Source organism: Scyliorhinus canicula, chromosome 23 (genome assembly GCF_902713615.1).
Source record: "Scyliorhinus canicula chromosome 23, sScyCan1.1, whole genome shotgun sequence".
Lineage (NCBI taxonomy): Eukaryota > Metazoa > Chordata > Chondrichthyes > Carcharhiniformes > Scyliorhinidae > Scyliorhinus > Scyliorhinus canicula.
The window spans coordinates 18043922-18066600 of record NC_052168.1 but is presented as its reverse complement, the minus strand read 5'-3'; the positions used below and the strand labels follow the sequence as shown (position 1 = coordinate 18066600).

Here is a 22679-nt window from a genome sequence, read left to right as displayed (position 1 = left end):
CCTTTGGACATCGACTGACCCATGTTTGCAGTATGATAAGACAGAACGGTCACAGTGACCGGGACCGCTGTGAGCAAAGCCAGCAGTTATCCTGTCTAAATGTGAGTAGGGGGACTGCCTTTTGGCATTGGGCACAGCACCGAGGCAGATCTGCCGGCAAACCTGATCCCAACAGCACTTAACAGGGTGATTTCCAAGTTCAGAATCAGGGACTTCTCAGAATTTGGCCGTGATGAATCGGAGAATCCCAATGCTGATGTTCTGGAAATCCAAACTGATGCTCTTGATTTTAATCCTGATCAGCCTGGTGCTGCACGTCTTGATAGCTCTGGTGCCAGTGCAGGAAAGGTGTGACCGTCGCCCACAGGCTGGAGGCCAGAAGGTTGCTGCGTCCGCACATCGGCCGGGAAAGTCATCAAAGACGAACCGCGAACTCCAGAATTATGCCAGCGCCAGAGCCTCGAGCCGCACGTCCCAATCCCTGGATAGTGTTGCGGATCCGAATGACAAAATCCGATCGTCCCATCGAAAGCAACATTCACAGTCAGGCTTAAGACCGGAGAGTAAACCTCCGATGGAGCTCTACAAGCCGAATACATCCAAACTGGCTGCGCTGTTTCAACATCCGCTCTACAACGTACCAATTCCAGCACTGACGCCCGATGATGAACTCTTCTCTGTAAACTCAGCGGAGAAGTTCAACCCCAAAAGCAGCAACAGTGATGGTTGGTGAGTGCAGCACATTTAATCAATGCAACCATTGTCAGAGGAGGGAGACGTCCAATAAAACACAGACATAGTCTGACATGTTGCATTTTGAGAGGAGTAAGAAACCAAGGGAACACATGAGGAACAGTAGGACGCTGGGAAGTCAGAGGACCAGAGGGGCGTTGGGGTGCATGTCCCTGAAAGCAGAAGTACAGGTGTATAGGTGGCTAAGGAGGCATATGGGATACTTGCCTTTATTAACCGAGGCACAGAATATAAGAGCAGGGAGGGTTTGATGGAGTTGTGTAAAATGCTGGTTAGGCTACAGCTAGAGTACTGTGTGCAGTTCTGGTCGCCTCACTATAGGAAGGATGGGATTGCGCTGGAGAGGGTGCAGAGGAGATTCACCAGGATGCTGCCTGGGCTGGAGCGTTTCAGGCAGGAAGAGAGGCTGGTTAGGCTGGGGTTGTTTTCCTTGGAGCAGAGAAGGCTGAGTGGGGACCTGATCAAGGTGTACAAAATTACGAGGGACATAGATAGGGTCGATAGGGAGAAACATTGCCCCTCAGTAGAGGGGTCAATAACGAGGCAGTATAGATTTACGGTAAGAGGCAGGAGATTTCGGAGGGATTTGAGAAAAAAACAATTTTACCCAGAGGGTGGTGGGAATCTGGAACTCGCTGCCTGAAAGGGTGGTAGAGGTGGGAACCCTCACAACATTCAAGTAGCATTCAGATGAGCATTTGAAACACCACAGCACACAAGGTTATGGACCAAGTGCTGGAAAATGGGATTAGAATAGATAGGGGGTGGATGGCTGGCATGGAAACAATGGGCTGAAGGGCCTCTTTTTGTGTTGTACAATTTTATGTCTCCATGAAATGACATAGAGACAGAGAAATGCTCTGAAGTATCAACCAGATTAATGCAACATCAGATACTCGGGTGTAAAATAAAGTCTACACTGTACTCCCATAACACAGAGTGTGCACGGTACTTTAATATAACACAGCATGCATGATATCCTAATATACTGTATAATGTGCATAGTACTGTAATATAACACAATGTGCACATGGTACTTTAATATAACACAGCATGCATGATATCCTAATATACTGTATAATGTGCATAGTACTGTAATATAACACAATGTGCACATGGTACTGTAATGTAACACAGCAAGTGCATGGTACTGTAATATAACACAGTGTGTGTATGGTACTGTAAAATAACACAGTGTGCGTATGGTACTGTAATATAACACAGTGTGTGTATAGTACTGTAATATAACACAGTGTGCGTATGGTACTGTAATATAACATAGTGTGTGTATGGTTCTGTAATATGACAGTGTGCATATGGTACTGTAATATAACAGTTTGTGCATGATATCCTAATATAATGTGTACTATGCATGGTACTACAATATAACACAGTGTGCACAGGGTACTGCAATATAACAGTGTGTGCATGGTATCCTAATATAACATATAATGTGCATGGTACTGTAATATAACACAATGTATGCATGATATTGTAATGTAACACAGTGTACATGGTACTGCAATGTCACAGTGTGTGCATGGTACTGTAATGTAGCAGTGTGTGTATGGTACTGTAATATAACACAGTGTGTGTATGGTACTGTAATATAACACAATGTGTGCACGGTAGTGTAATATAACACAGTGTGTGTATGGTACTGTAATATAACACAGTGTGTGCATGATATCCTAATATAATTTATAATGTGCATGGTACTATAATGTAACACAGTGTGCACATGGTACTGTAATATAACAGTGTGTGCATGGACTGTAATATAACACTGTGTGTGCATGGTATCCTAATATAACAGCGTGCGCATGGTACATTAATATAACAATGTGGCATGGTACAGTAATATAAGACAGTGTGTGTGTGTATAATATCCTAATATAATACAGCATGTGCATGGACTATAATATAACACAGTGTGTGCATGGTGCTGTAATATAACACAGTATGCGCATGGTACTGTATTATGCCCCAGGTTTGATTCCCGCTTGGGTCACTGCCTGTGCGGAGTCTGCATGTTCTCCTTGTGTCTGCGTGGGTTTCTGCCAGGTGCTCCGGTTTCCTCCCACAGTCCAAAGATGTATAGGTTAGGTGGATTGGCCATTCTAAATTGCCCTTAGTGTCTGAAAAAGGTTAGGTGGGGTTACTGGGATAGGGGGAGGTGTGAGCTTAGGTGGGATGCTTTTTCCAAGGGCCGGTGCAGACTCGATGGGCCAAATAGCCTCCTTCTGCACTGTAAATTCTGTGATTATGAATATAACAGTGTGTGCATGATATCCTAAGTTTTTTAAATTACTTTATCAGAGTCACAAAGCCAGAGTTTTGTCCATGTGGAGTTTGCACATTCTCTCCGTGTCTGCGTGGGTTTCGCTCCCACAACCCAAAGATGTGCAGGATAGGTGGATTGGCCACACTAAATTGCCCCTTAATTGGAAAAAAGTGAATTGGTTACTCTAAATTAAAATATATATATATATCACAGTGTGTGCATGGTGATGTAATCTTACACAGTATGTGAATGGTATTCTAATATAACACAGCTTGTGCATGGTATGTTAATATAACACAGCATGGGCATGGACTGTAATATAACACAGTGTGTGCATTGTATTGTAATATAACAGTGTGTGCATGATATCCTAATATAAAACAGTGTGTGTATGGACTGTAATATAACACAGTGTTTGCATGGTATCCTAATATAACAGTGTGTGCATGGTACTGTAATATAACAGTGTGCATGGTGCTGTAATATAACAGTGTGCATGGTACTGTAATATAACAGTGTGCATGGTGCTGTAATATAACAGTGTGCATGGTGCTGTAATATAACAGAGTATGTGCATGGTATACTAATACAACACACTGTGAGCATGGTATGTTAATATAACACAGCATGTGCATGGACTGTAATATGAAAATGAAAAATGAAAATCGCTTATTGTCACAAGTAGGCTTCAAATGAAGTTACTGTGAAAAGCCCCTAGTCGCCACATTCCGGCGCCTGTTCGGGGAGGTTGTTACGGGAATTGAACTGTGCTGCTGGCCTGCCATGATCTGCTTTAAAAGCCAGCGATTTAGCCCAGTGTGCTAAACCAGCCCCTAAAATATGAAAGTTCGCAGCGAGCAGGGTTCGAACCTGGGCGGGGAGACCCCATTGGATTTCAAGTCCAACGCCTTAACCACTCGGCCATCGCTGCTATACTATAATATAACAGTGTGTGCATTGTATTGTAATATAACAGTGTGTGCATGATATCCTAATATAACAGTGTGTGCATGAACTGTAATATAACAGTGTGTGCATGGTACTGTAATATAGTACAGTGTGTGAATGGCACTGTAATATAATACAGTGTGTGCGTGGTACTGTAATATAATACAGTGTGTGCATGGTACTGTAATATAGTACAGTGTGTGCACGGCACTGTAATATAGTACAGTGTGTACGTGGTACATTAATATAACACAGTGTGTGCATGGTACTGTAATATAACACAGTGTGTGCATGGTACTGAAATGTAGTACAGTGTGTGAATGGCACTGTAATATAATAGTGTGTGCGTGGTACTGTAATATAATACAGTGTGTGCACGGCACTGTAATATAGTACAGTATGTACGTGGTACATTAATATAACATAGTGTGTGCATGGTACTGTAATATAGTACAGTGTATGCATGGTACTGTAATATAACACAGTGTGTCCATGGTCTCCTAATATAACTGTGTGCACGATAAGTTAATATAACAGTGTGTGCATGGTACTGTAATATAACACAATGTGTGCATGGTACTGTAATATAACACAATGTGTGCATGGTACTGTAATATAACAGTGTGTGCATGGTATCCTAATATAACTGTGTTCACGATAAGTTGATATAACAGTGTGTGCATTGTACTGTAATATAACACAATGTGTGCATTGTACTGTAAATATAACACAATGTGTGCATGGTACTGTAATATAACACAATGTGTGCATGGTACTGTAATATAACACAATGTGTGCATTGTACTGTAATATAACAGTGTGCATGGTATCCAAATTAAATAGTGTGTGTTAATATAACAAAGTGTGTGCATGGTATCTTAATATAACACTGTTTTTTTTTCTTGGTACTGTAATGTAACACAGTGTATGTATGATATCCTAATATAACGCATTCTGTGCATGGACTGTAATATAACACAGTGTGTGCATGGTATCCCAATATAACAGTGTTTGCATGTTACGTTAATATCACACAGCATGTGCATGATACTCCATTAAAAAACAAAAAACTCAGGTCCGTCCTCTGCTTACGAGAATGTGAGGATTAGTATTAGATTATAATACGGGGGCAGCGTGTTAGGATAGTGGTTAGCACAGTTGCTTCACCACTCCAGGGTCCCAGGTTCGATTCCCGGCTTGGGTCACTGTCTGTGCGGAGTCTGCACGTTCTCCCCGTTTGTGCGTAGGTTTCCTCCGGGTGCTCCGGTTTCCTCCCACAGTCCAAAGATGTGCGGGTTAGGTGGATTGGCCATGCTAAATTGCCCGTAGTGTCCTAAAAAGTAAAGTTAAGGGGGGGTTGTTGGGTTACGGGTATAGGGTGGATACGTGGGTTTGAGTAGGGTGATCATTGCTCGGCACAACATCGAGGGCCGAAGGGCCTGTTCTGTGCTGTACTGTTCTATGTTTCTTCCGGGTCCTCCTGTTTCCTCCCACAGTCCAAAGATGTGTGGGTTAGGTGGATTGGCCATGCTAAATTGCCCTTAGTGTCCAAAGAAAAAGGTTAAGTGGGGTTACTGGATTACGGGGATAGGGTGGAAGTGTGGGCTTGGGTAAGGTGCCCTTTCCAAGAGCTGGTGCAGACCCGATGGGCCGAATGGCCTCCATCTGCCCTGTAAATTCTATGATTATTTTAAAGGGATATGAAATTGCGAAGTATCATAGTAAGTCTGAGGATTAGGAGTGTTTCAAAGACCAACAAAGGATGACTAAAACATGATTAAAAAGGGAAAAAAGTACAATATCAGAGTAAGTTTGTCAGAAATATAAAGCCAGATTGTAAGAACTTTTGTTAAGTGTACAAAAAAGGAGGCGAGTAGCCTAAAGTAAATATTGGCCTCTTCTACAGTGAGGAGAAATGATCAAGGTGAATGAGGAAAATGACAGAGACATTGAACAAATGTTTTATGTCCATTTTCACAATACAAGACATAAATAGTAATAAGTAATATGACTTCAAGTCATATGAGTTAGTGTAATAGTAATATGAGTTAGAGTCAACACGGTTTTACAAAATGTAAATGGTACTTCACGAGAGTTGGGTGAGGATGTGACTAGTCATGTAGATACAAGGGAAATTGGCGATATGGTATTCCTGGATTTCCAAAAGGCATTCAATAAGATGCCACACAAGGTATGAGCATACGAATATCTCAACTAGGAGCAGAAGTAGGCCATTCGGCCCCTCGAGCCTCCTTCGCCATTCAATGAGATCATGGCTGATCTGTTGGTGTTGAGTTCTATATTCCCCATCTACACCTTCCCACCCACCCCAATAACCTTGATTCTCTTCCCTAACAAGAATCTAACTACTTCTACCATCAAAATAATCAGTGAGCTGAAACAAATCTACTCATCTCTGCCCAATAAAGGTGACCCCTAATTTTCAAACAAACTGAATGAAATAAAGATGAAAGGATAGAGTCAGACCAGCCAGTTTCTTTAATCCTTTCAGGAGGTGTGGCTTCATTGACTAGGCCATCCCTAATTGCCCTTGAGAAGGTGGTGGTGAGCTACCTTCTTCTCCATGTGGTGTAGGTACACCCACCGTGCTGTTATGGAGGGTGTTCCAGGATTTTGACCCAGTGACAGTGAAGGAACAGCCGTCATATTTCCAAGTCAGGATGGTGAGTGACTTGGACGGGAACCTTCAGGTGGGTGTTCCCATGTCTCTGCTGCCCTTATCCTTCGAGATGATGGAGGTCATGGGGTTGGGAGATGCCGAACCCAGTGCTCGGAAAGCTTTTGGAAACAATATGTGGGACAAAATTAAGGGGAAATGTGGATTAAGTAAGGAGGGCCAGCACAGATATGTTAAGAACAAATCATGTTGTACAAAGTTGCTTTAGTTTATTGATGAGGTAACAGAGGGTTGATGAGTGTAGTGGTGTTAATGTGGTGCGTATGGACTTCCAAAATACATTTGATAAAGTGCCACATGTCAGGCTTCTCAGCAAAGGTAGAGCCCATGGAATAAAAGCGATAGTGGCAGCATGGATACAGGAAACAGGAAGAAATGGGAAAGGGATTTTCTTTTTTGGAGTGGAGGAGTGACGATCCCCAGGGGTCATCGTTAGGACCGAGGCCTGGTATGGGCCCATATTAATGGCCGAGGCTTGGGTGAACTGGGCACAATTCAGAATTCGTGGACGGCACGAAGCTTGGAAGTATTATGAACTGTGGCAAATGGAGTTTAATGTGGAGAAGTGTGAGGTGATTCACTTTGGAAAGAATAACAGGGATGCGGAATATTTGGCTAATGGTAAAATTCTTGGTAGTGTGGATGAGCAGAGGGATCTCTGTGTCCATGTACATGGATCCCTGAAAGTTGCCACCCAGGTTGATAGGGTTGTGAGGAAGGCCTATGGTGTGTTGGCCTTTATTGGTAGAGGGATTGAGTTCCGGAGCCATGAGGTCATGTTGCAGCTGTACAAAACTCTGGTACGGCCGCATTTGGAGTATTGCGTACAGTTCTGGTCGCCTCATTATAGGAAGGACGTGGAAGCTTTGGAACGGGTGCAGAGGAGATTTACCAGGATGTTGCCTGGTATGGAGGGAAAATCTTATGAGGAAAGGCTGATGGACTTGAGGTTGTTTTCGTTAGAGAGAAGAAGGTTAAGAGGTGACCTAATAGAGGCATACAAAATTATCAGAGGGTTAGATAGGGTGGACAGCGAGAGCCTTCTCCCGCGAGTGGAGGTGGCTAGCACGAGGGGACATAGCCTTAAATTGAGGGGTAATAGATATAGGACAGAGGTCAGAGGTGGGTTTTTTACGCAAAGAGTGGTGAGGCCGTGGAATGCCCTACCTGCAACAGTAGTGAACTCGCCAACATTGAGGGCATTTAAAAGTTTATTGGATAAGCATATGGATGATAAGAGCATAGTGTAGGCTAGATGGCCTTTAGTTTTTTTTTTCCATGTCGGTGCAACATCGAGGGCCGAAGGGCCTGTACTGCGCTGTATCATTCTATGTTCTATGTGAGGAGGATGAAGATGGGTTTCAAGGAGGACATAGACAGGCAGGTGGAATGGACGGACAGAATGAAATTTAATGCAGAGAAATGCAAAGTGACACATTTTGGTAGAAAGATACAATGTCAAATGAAAGATGCAATTCTAAATGAGGGTCCTGAGCAGAGGGACCTGGGTGTACAAATTCTTGAAGGTGGCAGGAGAGGGTGAGCAACGCTTGCACATCCTGGGCTTTATGAATACAAAAGCAGGGATTTCTGATGCACATTTCTAAAGTACTGGTTGGGCCTCAACCGGAGAATTGTGTCCAGTTCTGGCCTCCGCACTTTAGGAAGGATGTGAAGATTTTGGATTAGGCACAGAAAAGATTCCTGAGAACGTTCCCAGGGATGAGGGACTTCAATCGAGTGCAGAGGTCGGAGAAGCTGGAGCTCTCTTCTCCTCAGAGAAGATTGAGAGGAGATTGATCGAGATGTTCATAATCAGATCAGATGGGGAGCAACTGATCCCAATGGCTTAAAGGCAAAAGAGTCGACAACACGAGGAGAAACTTTTTTAGATGCGGTGAGTGATTATGACCGGGAACGCATTTCCCGAGAGCGTGCTAGAGGTGGATTGAATTGTGCCTTTCAAAAGGGAACTGGAAAGACTGCTTGAGGAAAACAAATCTACAGGGAAAGGGGAGATGAGAGCCACCGCTTATATCGAGTTATAGTCATACAGCACAGAAAAGGCCCTTCGGCCCATCGAGTCTGCACCGACAATAACTACGCCTAATCTCATGCTAATCCCATTTACCAGCACTTGCACGCAAATCGTTGATAGGGTGTCATTGTCTTACTGGTGGACGGGCCGTAAACACTGGTTTTAGACGAATAGCAAAAGGCGACATGAGAAAACACTTTTTAAACACAGCGAGTTGTTGGAATCCGATTGTACAGACTGTGTGTGATGGAGGAAGATTTGTTTATGGTTTTCAATATAAAATTGGAGAATTATCTGAAAAGATACCCAGGGCCACAGAGATAAAGTAGGGGACAGGTGGTAGTGCGACGAGCTGCATTGCTCTTGCAGAGAGCTAGTATAAACAGGATGGGCCGAACAACCGTAGAATGAGAGAATAGTTGGAGTACAGAAGGTTTCACTCCTATCTTCACTCATGCCCTGTTCGAGCTCACGTTGTCCATGAACCCCAGCTCCTGGACCCTCGACACCATTCCCACTAAACTGCTGATCACCTAGTCCCTATTTCAGCCGATATTGCCAACAATTCTATCTCACTTTTAAATCTGCCATTAACTACCCCTTCCCAGAAAAGAATCCCTTGACTCCACCGTCTTTGAGTCTCTAACCTTCCCCCTTCCTCCCCGAAGCTCTTGAATATGCTCTCATCTCCCAGCTCTGTGCCCATCTTTCCCAGAATTCCATGTTTGAACCTGTCCAACCAGGTTTCTGCCCCCGCCACAGTACTTAATGAACTAGCTCTTATTAAAGTCTCAAACGACATCTTATGTGGCAAAGTCAAACTATTCTTCCTCAGCCATTCTCAACTCGTCTGTAACCTTTGACATGCTTGACCACATCTCCCTCCTCCAACACCTCATCAGTGTTAGTCAGCTGGGCGGGACTGTGCCTGCCTGGGCCCATCCTTAGCTATCAATTCATAGCCAGAGCATTGCTTGCAATGGCTGCCTACTTCCACATCATTACCTCATGGCGCCTCCTTGCCTCCCTCCAGTTCCCCTAAGTGACATCACTGCAGAGCAGAGCATTCGTTTTCACATGTCCCCTGTCGACACCCTGGCTTATCTCAACATTCCCCCCCTTGACTCCTCCACTGTGGCTGCACTGTGAGACTATATCTCACCACCAGTACTGGAATAGCAGAGGATTACTCGTGCCATTGTTTCGTCACCCACTCCAAACTCCGTTCTCTGGATACAAATTCCAACCCTCTCCCTGGCAAAAGTCTGTGATTAAATCTGTTTGCAGCCTCAGTTTCATATTTGACCCGAGATCAGTTTTCGACCACCTGGCCGTACCATCACTGAGATTGCCTATTCCCGAACTCTGCCCTGGATTCATCCCATCTATTGCTGAAACCCTCTTTCATTGTTACCGATGTCACCTCCAGATCGACTATTCGGGACTCCCACATTCACCATCAAACTGAGGTCATCCAAATCTCTACTACCCCCACGTCTTAACTCGTAGCAAGTCCCCGTTTTTGCCCCGTCACTTGCTTGGCTCACTGACCTGCATCAACACCTGGTCAAAGAAACTCCCGATTTAAAAATTCTCATCCTTGCTTTGAAAGCCCTCCATGGCCTTTGCCTCTCGCCCTCTGGAATCTGCCCCCCGATCTACAGCCCTTTGCGATCTCTGTGCTCCTCTAATTCTTGCCTCTTTGAGCATCCCTGACTTTAATCGCCCAGTCGGTGTCCGTTTCCTTCAGCTGCCTCAGCCTCGAGCTGTGGAATTCCCCCATGGCACCTCTCCGCCTCTCTATCTTGCTTCTCTCCTTAAAGCTTACCACTTTGACCAAACGTATGGTCATCTGACCCAATACCTCCTTATACATCTGAGTATTATACTTCATTCAATAATACTCCTGTGAAGCACCTTGGAAGCTTTATTAGACAAATAAATATGTGGAAGTTGTGCAGAGTACTCTGATCTAATCCCATGTGTAATCTCTGGTGCTCTACACTAGTCCTATATAGTCCTCTGACACCCAGGCTCTGCATTGGTTGAAGTGTTTATTTCTCTCTTTACATTCCCAGGGTCAGTCATGAGCAGGAATATGTTCTTCCCGTTGGCAATTCTCCTGTTGACAGTTATCCAAACTGGATGAAATTCTTCCTCGGAATAAATCGCTATGAGCTGTACTCGCGCAATAGCACCATCGTCGGGTCCCTGTTACGGGACCTCAGTACTGGCAAGTTTGTCCGTGTCGGTAAGGAGCTTTTTCTATTTCTTCACCTCTCGTGCTGTCGTTCAGGTTCATGGTGACTCAAGAGCCTCAGAAATGGGGACGTTCAGCCCATCTAACCTGTTCTGCCAGTCAACATGACCTTGTCCTTGACCTTGTCCTCACCGATCTGCTTCTCGCTGATGCGTCTGTCCGTGACAGTATTGGTGGGAGTGACTACCACACGGCCAGTCCTGCCTTCACACTGAGCATACCCTCCATCGTGTTGTGTGTGGCACCGCCACCGTGCTAAGATGGATATTGCGAACCCAGACCAGACGCCAACAGTGGCTAGGACACTGGACAGAAATCGCAATATTTGATTTTAATTTTGTAAGACTGTGAGGAAAGGTTACTTCCCTCCAGGAGTGATTTCAGGAAGAAATTGGGATATGGTAGATTAACAAACTTTATTACTAATATAGAATCAAATATCTTTAACATCACACAAGAAAATAGCTTACAATTACCCCTCAGACAATGCAAATCAATACAGTGACACGGTAGCATGGTGGTTAGCATCAATGCTTCACAGCTCCAGGGTCCCAGGTTCGATTCCTGGCTGGGTCACTGTCTGTGTGGAGTCTGCACGTCCTCCCCATGTGTGCGTGGGTTTCCTCCGGGTGCTCCGGTTTCCTCCCACAGTCCAAAGATGTGCGGGTTAGGTGGATTGGCCATGCTAAATTGCCCATAGTGTAAGGTTAATGGGGGGATTGTTGGGTTACGGGTATACGGGTTACGTGGGTTTAAGTGGGATTACGTGGGTGATCATTGCTCGGCACAACATCAAGGGCCGAAGGGCCTGTTCTGTGCTGTACTGTTCTATGTTCTAACCCTTAACTGCTATCTTTACTTCCACTCAAACAACAAACCATCTCAGATCGCAATCCACTTTTAAATATAGTCAGCACTCGGGAATACTCACTGTCCAGTGTCATGCGAGAGTACCTTTAAGAAATATGTGTTTAAGAAATGTACCTTTAAGAAATGGGCGTTTATCAGTGATGTCAGAGTGTGGGTGGAGCTGGGCTGTCTGTCAGTTTTTTAGGCTGTTTGCTGCAGGGTGTGTTTTAGTTTCATTTTCAGAGCTGGATAGCTGCAGTCACAGCCAGAAGGGGTATAAGTCTCTCTCTCTGTAATCTAAAAACTGTAAATCGATCCTTTGGTGATTTAAAACTAATAACTGCTCTCAGTAGTGACTTTAACCTGATGTGCTTCTGTTAAAAGTTAATTTTTAAGTCTTATGGATGTTAAAAGGATAGCTTAAGGATTACTTAGCGTTTTATTCTTTGGGGGTTGTATTTGAATTAATGGTTGCTAAGATGTTCACTGTATGTTTTAAAAAGGTTAACTTGAGTTCATAGAATAAACATTGTTTTGCATTAAAAGATACTTTTCTATTTCTGCTGTACCACACCTGTAGAGTGGGTTGTGTGCTCCCCATAACACAATCTATTAAAAGTTGTGGGTCAGGTGAACTCCATGATACACTTTGATGTTCTCTAACACCAGGGTTATTCTATGAACCCTGGCCCATAACAAATTGGGGGCTCGTCCGGGATAAAAGTCTATCTATTGCATTGGATTAGTGAACTTAAAGACAGTGAGGGGTGAGCATATTGTGGTTGCTTTTCAGGTGTGGTATTCCAGTTTAAGTGTTGTGGACAATGGCTCTTTGAGAGCCTCTGAAGTTTTTGGGGGTGGAGACGGTCACACGCAGTACCTTACGGACAGAGACTAAAAGCAGACTGTTAGATTTGGCAAAAACATTGGAGTTAACATTACCTGACAAAATGCGAAAAGATGAGGTCATTATGGCGGTGGCTAAGCATTTAAAGTTGCCTGAGATACAGTTTAACTCATTGGAAATGGCAAAAACTCAGTTACAAATTAAACAAATGGAACATTGGAAAGAATTAAAGCAGCTTGAATACGAAAGAGATAGAGAGTAAAAAGAGAGAGGAAAAAGAAAGAGAAAGGGAGATACAGATCAGGGAAAAAGATAAAGAGAGAGAGAGCTTGAACTTCAGAAACATGACAGTCAGTTAAAATTGGCAGGCATAAAGGGAACGTACAGTTGGTTGATAGTGATGAGGATAGTGAGAAAGAGCGTCATAGTCGAAGGCTTTGTGGGGATCTATTTAGATATGTTCAAGCATTGTCAAGGTTTGATGAGAAGGAGGTAGAAGCCTTTTTCATTTCATTTGGGAAGGTAGCTAAAGGGCAGGACATGTGGGTATTACTGATTCAAACAAAGCTGGTAGGTAGGGCTAGTGAAGTGTTTGCATCACTACTGGAGGAGGTATGTGGGACGTATGAGGAGGTGAAATCCATCTTAGGTGCATATGAACTAGTGCCTGAAGCCTACAGACAAAGGTTTAGAAATTTAAGGAAAGAATTTGGTCAAACATACATGGGGCACAATTCTCCCAAAGGGAGACAAAGTGCCGACGCCGGAGTGAAAACCGGAGTGTTTCACTCCGGCGTTGGAGGCCGCTCCTTGCCCCCTATTATCCCACCCCCAGTGGGCTAGGAGCGGCGCCACATCAATTACGCGCGCCGGGTCTTGGCGCCCACCCGCGCTGGTGCCAACCCACGCATGCGCAGTTGCCGTCCTCCCCGCGGGCGCCCCGCAAGACATGTCGGAGTGATCTTGCGGGGCGGCGGAGGGAAAAGAGTGCGTCTTTTAGAGACGCCGGCCCGACGATCGGTGGACACCGATCGCGGGCCAGACCCCTCCTGAGCACCCCCCTGGTGCTCGATCCTCCCCCCCCCCCCCACAGGCCCCACACGCAGTGTTCGCGCGCTGTTCACACCGGAAGTGACCAGGTGTGGTTGGCGCCGGCGTGAACTGGTCGGATTGGGCAGGCCGCTCGGCGCATCCGGGCCAGAGAATCGCCGCTCGACACACGACACGACACACCAATTTGGGGGGGGGTGGGAGAATCGCGTGCGGGTGCCAGGGCGGCGTGGCGTGAATCGCCCGGCACTCCCGCGATTCTCCCACCCAGCGTGGGGGCCAGAAAATCGCGTCCATGGAGTTTGAAAGGATCAAACAGAGTAATTTTGATAGGTGGATAAGGGCTTTGAAAATAGACCAAACGTATGAAGCTCTCAGAGAAATTATTCTTTTAGAGGAGTTTAAAAATTCAATTCCTGATGTAGTGAGAACTCATGTGGAAAGCAGGGGGTTAAAACGGCAAGGTTAACAGCAGAAATGGCAGATGATTATGAATTAGTTCATAAATCAAAGTTTGGTTTTCGACATCATTCTCAGCCTGTGAGGGATAGAAACTGGGGACATGAGAAATACTCAAGTGGTAAAGGTAAAGGTGATCTGGTGGGAGATAATAAGGAGAGTGTACCTCAGATTAAAAACGAAATCCAGGAGGATGGAAGAGACATGAAAAGTTTCAAAAGTTTTCACTGTAATAAACTAGGCCATGTAAAGTCACAATGTTGGTGGTTGAAGAAAAGCACTGGGAAGGCTGATGTGGTAAAACAGGAAAAGACAGTGGGGTTTGTTAAAGTGGTAAAGGAAAGCCCAAGTGAAGCGAAGGAGGTGCAAAAGATTGTACAGCCTGATCAAGAGGTAATTGATAAGAAGGTGCCAGATCTCTTCAAAGAATTTACTTGTGTGTATCAGGAGGAGCAGGTAAAGAAGTCACAATTTTAAGAGATATGGGAGCTAGTCAACCTTTGATGGTAAGAGATGAGGAGTTATGTAGTTTGGGAAGAATGTTGCCAGAAAAGGTGGTAATATTTGGAATTCAAGGTGAGAAATGTAGTGTTCTATTATATAAGATAAGGTTGGAAAGCCAAGTGAAGAGTGGTGAAGTGGGAGTAGGAGTAATAGAGAAACTATCTTGTCCAGGAATACAGTTTATCTTGGGTAATGATATAGGTGGATCGCAAGTGGAAGTGATGGCTACTGTGGTTAATAAGCCAGTGGAAAATCAGACAACTGAAGTGTTGAAGGACGAATATCCTAGGATTTCTCCAGATTGTGTAGTAACAAGGCCGCAAAGTCAGAGGTTAAAACAAGAGGAGAAATCAAAGAGTGCAGATGAATTTGAAGTGCAATTATCAGAAACAATTTTTGATGAGATGGTTGAAAAAGAACAAGAACAGGTGGAGGATGAGGCGGATATTTTTAGTTCAGGAATATTGGCGGAGTTACAACAGAAAGATGTAGAAATAAAACGGATATATCAGAAAGAAGACTCGGAAGAGGAATCTGCGTGTATACCAGAGTGTTATTACCGTAAAAGTAATGTCTTGATGAGAAAATGGAGACCTTTACATATGCAGGCGGATGAAAAGTGGGCAGAAGTTCATCAAGTAGTATTGCTGGTAGGGTATAGAAAGGAGGTGTTGCGAGTTGCACATGAGGTACCAGTGGGAGGTCATTTGGGAATAAGGAAAACTCAAGCTAAAATCCAGAAACATTTTTATTGGCCCGGACTACATAAAGATGTAGTTAAATTTTGTCAGTCATGTCAACATGTCAAGTCATAGGGAAACCTCAAGCAGTGATAAAGCCAGCACCCTTATCTAGGTGCCGGTTTGACGCTGGTCCGCCATGGTCTGCCCCCTGCAAGCCGTTGCAACACAGTTTCCGCGTCATTGGCCGGTCCACCCGCGATGCTCCTCTCCCAATGGACCGTGTTACCAATGGCATGGGCCAAGTATGGTCCCAGTGGTCGGGGACCCGGCTTCGGACAATGTCCAGCGCCGCCACACTGATCCGGGATCCATGCCGCTGGCCGGGGGGGAGGGGGTGGGCTTCTACTATGGCTGGGGGGGGTGCTGGTGGGGGGTGACCAGGGGGTGGGCTGTAGGGTCACAGGTTAGGGTTCGAGCAAGGCCAGCGCTATGTTTATGGCATGACCGGTGCAGGGCATCAGCCCTGCGCATGCGCGGTCCGGGACCAGGCTATTCTCCGGCCGTTTTCGGCGCAATCCGTGGGCTTTTCACGTGGCACCGGTGCTAACCCCACACCGCTACCAGAATCGGCGAGGGGTTTGCGCTGATTTTCCTGTCGTGAAACTCATGCGGATTCTCCATTTGCACCGTGCACGTAGCCGCAGGAACGGAGAATTTGGCCCATTGTGTTCAGTTCAGTGAGATGATTTTGTTAATGGGAGGGGTGAAGCAGTCAGGTGTTGAGGGTCAGTTTTAGTTGGTGTCTGGAAGGGGAGCTGAGAAGGTTTCTGAAGAAATACAGTCAGAGATTCTGCATTAATCTGACAGCGGGGTCTGGTCTCTTTCTTTAAGCAATCTCAAACGATCTCTCCTTCTCAAAGTGGAATATTCAAGACATTTCTGGTGTTATGGGCCAGGGTTTAGAGAACCCCAAAGTGTATCATGGAGTTCACCTGACCCACAACTTTTACTAGATTGTGGTTATGGGGAGCACACGGCCCACGCTACAGGTGTGGTACAGCAGAAATGGAAAAGTATTTTTTAAAGCAAAATAATGTTTATTCTATGAACTCAAGTTAACCTTTTTAAAACATACAGTGAATATCATGGCAACCATTAATTCAAATACAACCCCAAAAGACTACAACACTAAGTAATCCTTTAAGCTATCCTTTTAACATCCATAAGACTTAAAAAATAACTTTTAACAGAAGCACATCAGGTTAAAGTCACTACTGAGAGCAGTTATTAGTTTTAAATCACCAAAGGATCGATTTACATTCTTTAGATTACAGAGAGAGAGACTCATACCCCTTCTGGCTGTGACTGCAGCTATCCAGCTCTGAAAACAAAACTAAAACACACCCTGCAGCAAACAGCCTAAAACAAAAGTAAAAAGCTCACAGACAGCCCAGCTCCACCCACTCTCTGACATCACTGCAGTAATAAACACCCATTTCTTAAAGGTACTCTCACTACAGATATTTATATACACACCCATTTATAAACACCCATTTCTTTTTTTTTTATTAAATGTTTTTTTATTGAGTTTTCATATTTTATATATGACAAATTACAAGTTATTAGAGAGAGAGAAAAAAAAAGGAAAACACAAAAATTTAACATGAATATTTACAGGTAAGCATCTTCATAACAATAATTGTGGCCGCCCCCTTTAGCCAGCATACATATTTTACATTCCCCAATATGGCCGAGGCACATGTTTATAGGCATTTATTTATAGTTTGGTTTTGGGCCTTGGCTTGCCATCAAACCCCCATACCGAGCCCGTAGCCCCCCCCCCTCCCCCCGGCTACCTTCCCCCGATTCCCGCCCATTTTCCCCTGGTTCTTGGCCACCCGACTATTCTTCCTCATGTACGTTGGCCACAAACAGGTCCCGGAACAGTTGCATGAATGGCTCCCACGTTCTGTGGAAGCCGTCGTCCGACCCTCGGATGGCGAATTTGATTTTCTCCATTTGGAGAGATTCCGAGAGGTCGGACAGCCAGTCTGCAGCTCTGGGCGGTGCTGCTGACCGCCAGCCAAACAGGATTCTACGGCGGGCAATCAGGGAGGCAAAGGCAAGGGCGTCCGCCCTCCTCCCCAGGAATAGATCTGGCTGGTCTGAAACCCCGAAGACCGCCACTATCGGGCATGGCTCCACCCTCACCCCCACCACTTTGGACAGAGCCTCGAAGAAGGCTGTCCAGTACTCCACAAGTCTGGGGCAAGACCAGAACATGTGGGCGTGGTTGGCCGGGCCTCTCTGGCACCACTCACATTTGTCCTCCATCTCCGGGAAGAACCTACTCATACGGTTTCTCGTTAAGTGGGCTCTATGTACCACTTTTAGTTGCGTCAGGCTGAGCCTTGCGCACGTGGAGGTGGAGCTGACCCTATGCAGTGCTTTGCTCCAGAGTCCCCACCCTATCTCCATCCCCAGGTCGTCCTCCCATTTCCTTCTTGTTGCGTCCAGTACGGTGTCGTCCCTGCCTACCAGTCGGTCATACATGTCACTACAGTTCCCTTTCTCTAGGATACTTGCGTCCAGTAGGTCTTCCAATAGTGTCTGTCGTGGCGGTTGTGGGTACGTCCTTGTCTCCTTTCGTAGGAAGTTTTTGAGCTGCAGGTACCGTAGCTCGTTCCCCCCAGCTAGCTGAAATTTCTCTGTCAGTTCGTCCAGTGTTGCGATCCTGTCGTCCGTGTATAGGTCCCTGACTGTCAGTGTCCCCCCGTCCTGCCTCCACCTTTTGAAGGTGGCGTCGGTCAGTGCTGGTTTGAACCTATGGTTGTTGCAGATGGGAGCCTTGTCCGACATTTTGTACAGGCCAAATTGCTGCCGCAGTTGGTTCCAGGATTGGAGGGTGGCTGTCACCACTGGGCTGGTGGAGTGTTTTTTTGGGTGGGGATGGGAGTGCTGCCGTGGCGAGGGCCCGGAGGGAGGTTCCCATGCAGGAGGCCTCCTCCGCACGCACCCACTCGGCTTCTGGCTCCTGGATCCATCCCCTTACTCGCTCGGCTGTTGCCGCCCAGTGGTAGAATTGTAGATTCGGGAGGGCTAGCCCCCCCCTGGATTTTGTTTTTTGTATGACCTTCTTTGGGATCCTAGCATTTTTACCCCCCCATACGAACAACACCCATTTCTTAAAGGTACTCTCACATGACAACAGTTTGCAGAGAGGAGGGTAGTGCAGCGATAGAATGCGCTTCCTAGGCGAGCGGGCAGTGGTGAAAGTGGAGGAGGTGAATTCTTCTTCATGAAACCCATGAAGCTAGCATTTGATGATGAAGGTAATAGGCAAGGCAAGTGGTATGCTGACTTTTATTTCAAGGGGGCTGGAGAATAAAAGTAAAGACGATTTGCTGCAAATGTGCAGGGTAGAAGTGGGACCACATTGAGAATACTGGATAGAGTTTTATTCCCCAAAGGAAATATATATTATCACTGGAGGCAGTGCAGAGGAGGTTTACTCGGATGATCCCGGGTATGGAGGGACTGCCCTAGGAGGGAAGATTAAACAGGTTGGGTCTGTACTTCTTGGTGTTGAGAAGAATGAGAGGTGATAGGATTGAAACATACAAGGTCCTTTGGTGATTCGACTGGGTCAATGTCGGGAGGATGTTTCCACTCATGGGAGAGTGTAGGACCAGAGGGGTAAGTGGCAGAATAAGGGGGCGCTCATTTCAGACGGGTTTGAGGAAGAATTTCTTCCCTCAAAGAGTGGGGAATCTTCGGAATTCTTTACCCCAGGAAGCTGTGGAGGCCGAATCCTTGAACCATTTTCAAGGCCGAGGTCGATAGGTTTTTCGGGGAATTAAGGATTTCGGAGAGACGGCAGTAAAGTGGATTTAGTGATTAGATCAGCTATGATCTTATTAAATGGTGGAACAGGCTCGAAGGGCTGAATGGCCTCTGTAATGAACTCCAATTGGCTTTATTGGTTGGCCAATTGGAGTATGAGCTCCCTCAATGATAGCTCATTGAGGGGGGCCCATATAATCACCTGTGTAGGCTTTGTGAGCCAGTCTTAAGTTGACTGGACTGCTAGCAGCACTGTTTGTAGCTGCTCCTGTAATATCGTTATTGTAAATAAATATTGGTGTGGTGACGGAACTCCTGCCTCCCGTGGATTACTACAGCCTCTTTCTGTTCCCATTTCGTATGGCCTTATGGAATTCACAGGGCAGTAACTGTTGAATTTTCTTTTTCCAGTTCAGAAACTTGGTGGGACCCAGTTGAAGTTGACAATAACGTTGCAGGATTACGGGAAAGTCTTGTTCAAACCCATGAAGTAAGTCAGACTGAGAATCTGCCCATACTACTGAAGCTGGGAAGGCCCATTATACTGACCAGTATAAACATTATACTGAAGCTGGAACTATGCTGATGCTATGTGACCAGCAGGGAGTGGCCATTGGTGGATTCTGGCAGGACACAGTCTTGACCACATCTCTTGCCCACCATTCATCACCCAGACCAGGGTGCAAGTGAGAGTGCCAACGTGCCTGAATAACCAGGATACCTCTCTCTACCCGACAATACAGAGTAACTGAGCTGGGCTACCCCAGCATGGAGCTGTGAGCCTGGAGAGAGGATTATCACCAGACTGAACTCAACCAATTATTCTTGTCTAGCTATTCCCTCTCTCTGCTCTTCTCTCTCTCTCTGCTCTTCTCTCTCTCTCTGGCTCCCTCTGCTGTTCCCTTGATGGAACCATCAATTCACCAGACACGTGTTTCCGATGTGAATCTAGGCTTTAATCGACTTACTTCAGAGCCAGCCTGTTACCTGTCGATGAACTCGTAGTGACCCAGGCTGACTCTGGACACGGTTACTTATACAGCTGCACTAGGGGGAGGAGTCGTGGGCGGAATCAAGGGCGGAGCCCAGTACACGTTCCTAGGTGCTCCCAGCGCTACTCCCCCTAGTGGTAGGACAGCGCTACTGCGCTTACAACAGTGTGAATTATGTATATATTAACATATATTACATTAACACATCCCTTTCACTCTCTGCCGTCAGTTTCTCTCTCTTTGACTGCTGTTTTCCTTCTCTCTCTTTCTCTCTGCTGTTTCCTCTCTCTGTGCTGTTCTCTCGCTCGCTCTCTGCTGTTGTCTCTCTCTCTCTGCTGTTGTGTGTCTCTCTCTCTCTGCTGTTCTCTCTCTCTGTGCTGTTCTCTCTCTCTCTCTCTGCTGTTGTCTCTCTCCCTCTACTGTTCACTCTCTTTGCTGTTCACTCTCTCTCTCCACTGTTTACTTTCTCTCTGCTGTTTACTCTCTCTGCTCTTTACTCTCTCTCTCTGCTCCTTACTCTCTCTCTGCTCCTTCTCTCTCTGCTCTTTCTCTCTCTGTTCCTTACTCTCTCTCTCTGCTGTTTACTCTCTCTGCTCTTTACTCACTCTCTCTGCTCCTTACTCTCTCTCTGCTCCTAACTCTCTCTCTCTCTGCTCTTTACTCTCTCTCTCTGCTCTTTACTCTCTCTGCTCTTTACTCTCTCTGCTCTTTACTCTCTGCTCTTTACTCTCTGCTCTTTACTCTCTCTGCTCTTTACTCTCTCTGATCTTTACTCTCTCTGCTCTTTACTCTCTGCTCTTTACTCTCTCTGCTCTTTACTCTCTGCTCTTTACTCTCTCTGCTCTTTACTCTCTCTGCTCTTTACCCTCGCTGCTCTTTACTCTCTGCTCTTTACTCTCTCTGCTCTTTACTCTCTCTGCTCTTTACCCTCGCTGCTCTTTACCCTCTGCTCTTTACTCTCTCTCTCTCTGCTCTTTACTCTCTCTGCTCTTTACTCTCTGCTCTTTCTCTCTCTGGCTCTCTGTGTCTGTAGCTCTGGATTTCTGAGCCTGTTTTCCGTCAGTGAATTCTCTCTTTGATCCTTTCAGACAGACCAGGGATGAGGAAACATCTGTCGACCTTTTCTACTTTTCTGATTTTGAACGTCACAATGCAGAGATCGCTGCCTTTCACTTGGATCGGTGAGTGTTGGTCAGGTGCAGGGGGGGGGGTCCAATCGAAGGCTTTCTGAAAATCCAGATCATTTGTCTGCGGGGCAGGTAGGCTGGGCCTGACCAGAGGATGTCAGGCTGTGGAGGAGGTCAGACTGTGGAGTGGGCCAGAGGTTTAGGACACAGGGAGGATGCCAGAGGGCAATGTCAACAGTTGTTTATCAGACTGGCTGGAAGTACAGAGACGGCCACCTCGGTATTAAGGGACACTGATATTTTTTTAATATATGTTCAAGACCTGGATTTGGGTCGACAACATCGGGCGAGATTTACCGGCTGTTAACGGCGGCGCACAGGTCTCCCGGCGACAGGGGCTGTTGTCAACGGGAACTGACAACGGCGGGGCAGAACGATCCCATTGGCGGTCCGCCTCACCCCGAAAAACATGGGGCGGGGTGGTGGCGCCCACAATTTCAAAGTTTGCCAATGACATGAGACTCAGGGAAGTAGTCAACACGGAGGAAAATAGATAGAGACTTCAGGCGGTGAACTCGGCAGACGTGGCAGATGAAATTCAACGCCGAGAAACGTGAAGTGAAGAACGAGGCGAGACAGTGGGCGCGATTTAGCGGGGGGGCGGGGGGGAAGAAAGAGTCCCGTTTTGGACAGGAATATCGGGGTATTTCCCGGAGCCTGCAGCCATGAAAACGACCCCACGAACAAACGGGACTTTGTTTTTTGGTGGTGGGGGGAGGAACTCTGTGGGGAACACAGTACAACATAAAATAAAGAATACCACATAAGAGAGAAAGGAGATGATTGTAAAGGAGGTGCAGGAACAGAGGGACATGGGGATATTGGTACCCAATTGTTGCAGGTGACAGGACAGCTTGTGAAGGCTGTTTCTAAAAAGCCTATCTTCTGAATCAGTTAAAAAAAAAGGCTGTTTTGTTAAACCTTTCGGTCTTGGCTTTTGGGAGGATTACAAAGCATTGAAGGGGGTGCAGGCAGATATACCAGGCTGGGGTTTGGGGTGCAGACGGGGGGGGGAGGTTTAGGGATATTGGAGAGGGGAGTAGAGGATGGGGTATTGGGGTGGGGTGAGCTATTGGGGTGGACAGTATGGGTGGGCAATGGGGGTGGTATATTGGGATGGGCTATTGGGGTGGCCAGTGGGAGGTTGGACTATTGGGGTGGCCAGTGGGGGATGGGCTATTGGAGTGGGTAGTGGGGATGAGCTATTGAGGGGGCAGTAGTGGATGGGGATTGGGGTGGCCGGTGAGGGATGGGCTATTGGGCCGGATTAATCCCCAATGTTTG

General features: G+C 46.1%; 1 protein-coding gene and 1 non-coding gene across 2 annotated transcripts in view; one reads left to right on the top strand and one right to left on the bottom strand.

Moving 5' to 3' along the window:
- Positions 1-232: 232 nt before the first annotated feature.
- The window catches only part of LOC119956632 (extracellular serine/threonine protein kinase FAM20C-like), a 37741-nt gene continuing 15294 nt past the window's right edge, over positions 233-22679 (top strand). Inside the window, exons 1-4 of the mRNA XM_038783972.1 lie at positions 233-729; positions 10800-10972; positions 19628-19706; positions 21297-21389. Of these exons, the coding sequence (XP_038639900.1) occupies positions 233-729; positions 10800-10972; positions 19628-19706; positions 21297-21389 (842 nt within the window). The remainder of the gene's footprint in view (positions 730-10799; positions 10973-19627; positions 19707-21296; positions 21390-22679) is intronic.
- On the bottom strand, positions 3887-3968 carry trnas-uga. The gene has a single exon. It is a non-coding gene; the product is annotated as a tRNA-Ser (tRNA).